Source organism: Orycteropus afer, unplaced genomic scaffold (assembly GCF_000298275.1).
Source record: "Orycteropus afer afer isolate SDZICR_OR568_19922 unplaced genomic scaffold, OryAfe1.0 scaffold00402, whole genome shotgun sequence".
In the NCBI taxonomy this organism is placed as follows: domain Eukaryota; kingdom Metazoa; phylum Chordata; class Mammalia; order Tubulidentata; family Orycteropodidae; genus Orycteropus; species Orycteropus afer.
The window spans coordinates 384,320-388,070 of record NW_006921989.1 but is presented as its reverse complement, the minus strand read 5'-3'; the positions used below and the strand labels follow the sequence as shown (position 1 = coordinate 388,070).

The 3,751-nt window shown below is 54.3% G+C and overlaps 1 protein-coding gene across 1 annotated transcript in view; it reads left to right on the top strand.

The window, feature by feature from the left end:
• Window positions 1-1,703, top strand: part of FBXL12 (F-box and leucine rich repeat protein 12) — a 10,093-nt gene extending 8,390 nt beyond the window's left edge. The window contains exon 3 of the mRNA XM_007953554.1: window positions 882-1,703. Coding sequence (XP_007951745.1) covers window positions 882-1,703 — 822 coding nt within the window. The remainder of the gene's footprint in view (window positions 1-881) is intronic.
• The last annotated feature ends 2,048 nt before the right edge of the window (window positions 1,704-3,751 follow it).

The following is a 3,751-nucleotide window of genomic DNA, read 5'->3' as shown; positions in this document are numbered from 1 at the left end:
AGCAAAAGTTCGGGAGGATTTGCTGGACTGCAGGTTTAAACATTATCCGGAAGCTTATTTGTTAAATTCTGAGGTTGTTGTCCTGCATGTCCTGGGGGTTAACAAAACATTCTGCTGGGGGTTCATTTACCCTCACATCTGCAGCCTCTTTACCTTAACAAATTGAGCTGCTACTTTACTTACAAATTTGCAGAAACAGCAGAAAGTGGCAGAGAGTAAAATTGAGTTTGGGAGTCAAGATGTGAACCAAGACTTGAAATACACCTCCCTAGCTGCAGAGTTATGTACAAGGTCTGACTTTGTTTCTTTCTGGTCCTCCTGCTGAGGTGGTTGGTGCCTTCTCGGGGCCAGGTGCACAAACACTTAACAGACACTGAGTAACTCTTTATCTGCTTTAGAAACCCTGACTCTTGCCTTGTTTTTCAAACAGTAAAACTTTGACAAAAAGGCTGAATGGTTTCTTTAGAAGGGTAGGAATGGAAATCCTGAGTTAAGTTGAAAATGAAATTTTAATTGAGGTCTGAAGTCACCCAACTCAGCTGTCACTACCAGCTTTTCAGATTCATGTCCATGTTCCCTAAAGGGTAAGATACGGGCCGGTGGCTTTTCTTCCTTACTTGTCTAGGAGACAGAATGAGAATTCACTCTTTTTGGGACAGAGCTGTTGTCATTTTCTTCCCCCCATTGCTCTTGCTCAAAGTCCTAAAAGTCAGAATGGTTTTGTGGCCCTGGGAAGGCCAGTACCCAGGGTGAGGCGGTGGGAAAAGGGCAGAAGCGCTGGGGAACACCTGAAACCCGTGGGGTGTGTCTGTGTTCAGGCAGGCCGGGGCCTTGGGAGCTAGCGCCCCTTGACCAGTCACCCCTGTCTGTGGCTCTTCCAGATGCGGCCTAAAGTCATGTGGCACCTCCTTCGTCGGTACATGGCGTCGCGGCTCCATTCCCTGCGCTTGGGCGGCTACCTGTTCTCGGGCTCCCAGGCCCCTCAGCTGTCCCCTGCCCTGATGAGGGCCCTGGGTCAGAAGTGCCCCAACCTGAAGCGCCTCTGCCTGCACGTGGCCGACCTGACCGTGGTGCCCATCACCAGCCTGCCCTGCACGCTGAGGACCCTGGAGCTGCACAGTTGTGAGATCTCCATGGTCTGGCTCCTCAAGGAGCAGGACCCCACGGTGCTGCCCTTGCTTGAGTGCATCGTGCTGGACCGCGTCCCCGCCTTCCGTGATGAGCACCTGCAGGGCCTGACGCGCTTCCGTGCCCTGCGCTCACTGGTGCTTGGGGGCACCTACCGTGTGACCGAGACCGGGCTGGATGCAGGCCTGCAGGAGATGAACTACTTGCAGAGACTGGAGGTGCTGGGCTGTACCCTGTCGGCCGACAGCACCCTCCTGGCCATCAGTCGCCACCTGCGAGATGTGCGCAAGATCCGGCTGACCGTGAGGGGCCTCTCTGCCCCTGGCCTGTCAGTCCTGGAGGGAATGCCGACCCTGGAGAGTCTGTGCCTGCTGGGCCCGCTCGTCACCCCAGAAATGCCCTCCCCAGCTGAAATCCTCTCCTCCTGCCTCACCATGCCCAAGCTCAGGGTCCTTGAGTTGCAGGGGCTGGGCTGGGAGGGTCAGGAGGCCGAGAGGATCCTGTGTAAGGGGCTGCCCCACTGCATGGTCATTGTCAGGGCCTGCCCCAAAGAGTCCATGGACTGGTGGATGTGACGGCACTGCCTGCTCCTTGGACCCAGGGTTCCAGGCCAGCCCAGCTTTCGTTGTTGCTCTGAGCAGCATCTCGAAGGGGGCAGGCGGGTCATCAGGCTGAGACGCGAGGTGACTGAAGGCTCCAGGACTGACAGGCTAGAGAGAACCGAGGCTCTGAGGCCTCCAGACTGTTGGGGTCCGGACTTTGTGTTTGCTCCTTGAGTGGCCTCAGTCACATCAGCCAACCTCTCGAGGCCCAGTTCCCATGCCTGGAAATGGGGTCGACCATAGCTACCTCAGGTTCTGTTGCAAAGCCTTACTCTTGACAGCCCTAGCCTTGAGAAAGTCCTCAGTGAAGGGGCTTCTCAGGGTTGTCCTCAGGAACAGGATGGATCCAGAAGGGTAGGGGCAAAAGTGTGGGGGCCCTGAGGGACCCAGCCTCCTTAGGCCTGGAAGGACTCGGTGCCTGTGCACACGCACACTCATGTCCTGTTTATGTGTCTGCATGCACGTGAGAGGCGGTGAAATGGCAGCTGAGACGTGCAGTTTGATGATCTGTACTGATAAACGTTCTGAGTTGTATTTTCTATGCTATGTTTTCTAAGTTTTCCACAACGTACTATTTTGCTATTAAAAGAAATCATCTTTTTCAAAATAGTATTCAGTTTATTCATTCAACAAATGTGTATTAAGCATGTGCTATTTTCAGACACTACAGTAGGCACTGGGGTCACAGCGAACAAAACTAAGACTGTGTCCTGTTAGAACTCCAAGGGGATGAGGGCACTAAACAGGTAAATGATCCGTGGAGTAATTTCAGAGACCATGAGACAACCAGCCAGGGTCTCTCGACAGAGGGGGTGGGCAGGGCAAGCCTGTCTGAGCTGAGCCCTGAGAAATGAAGAGGGACCAGGCAGCGAAACAACTGGAGAAGAGAAAACAAGGAGCCTGAGGTGGGGATTCACTTGGCCTTTTCCAGGCCCGGGAAGAAAGTCCATGTGGCAGAGGGAGCAGTAGCAGGTGAGGGCAGAGAGAGAAGTGGGCAAGGCTGAGCAGGGCTTCCCAGGGGCTCAGGGGTTCCTGTGTCTGGAGTCTGAACCACTTGAAAGATCCAGGGGTCAGATAATGATCATGAATGTTCCTTCTGAGCTGGGCTGGGTAGGAGGGTGTGCGTGGCCTAGCTCTGCACCTGTGGGTGCCCCCGCCTGGGCAGGCCAGTGTGTCCCCTATGGCAGGCAGAGCCAGGAGAGAGAAGGGGCTGAGCTGGGTGTGCTGGGTCTTATTCACAGTCACCCATCAGAGAGGTGCTGAGACAGTCCATGGTAACCCACTGGGATATGGAGTAGAAGCATGTCCCATCTCAGGGTTGTCCTCAGGAACACTGACGACTGGGGTATGAGCGCTCCTTGGTGGCCATGGTTTGGAGCTGATGGTCTTGGGCACCTGGGGGACTGGGTTGATCCAGGCTGGGTGTGGGGATTGGAGAAATTCAGGGTTGCTGAGGGCAGGGAGGAAAACAGTTGGTTAGACTGGTGGAGAGTGACTGGAGATCTGAGGCCTATTGAGTTTGATGGAAGGGTCATCTCCAGCCCTGTGCTGGGCTCTGCTGGTGGCCTGGAGTGGGCCTTCCGAAGCCCCACCTGGAACAACTCCCAGGAAAGTAAGCGTGCTTCCTTCCTGCCTTTCCAGTAGGAGTGAAGCAGCAGGCCTTAGGTTAGGGGCGGTGGCATCAGGTAAATGGTTAACAGCCAGCTCCACATTTCCCAATTTCTGTGGTGTAAATACTCCCATTATAACTGGTTTCAAGCTACCAACAGTTGAACGATCCACTCACAAAATTCCTGAAAATTTAGCACACCCTACATTAGAGGTGACTTCCTCGTGGGGAACTCATCTGCCTCAGTGACGCTTTCCCTGGGCCTCGATCTGAGGGGTGGTGGACCTCAGGTGGAGCACTTCCTGTCTTGTGAACCCTGCACCTCCAGCCATTGCCTTCTCCCAGGTAAGGGATGGAGGCTCAGGGCTGCCCTCTGATGGAAATGAAGGATAATCTTTTTTTTTTTTTTTTT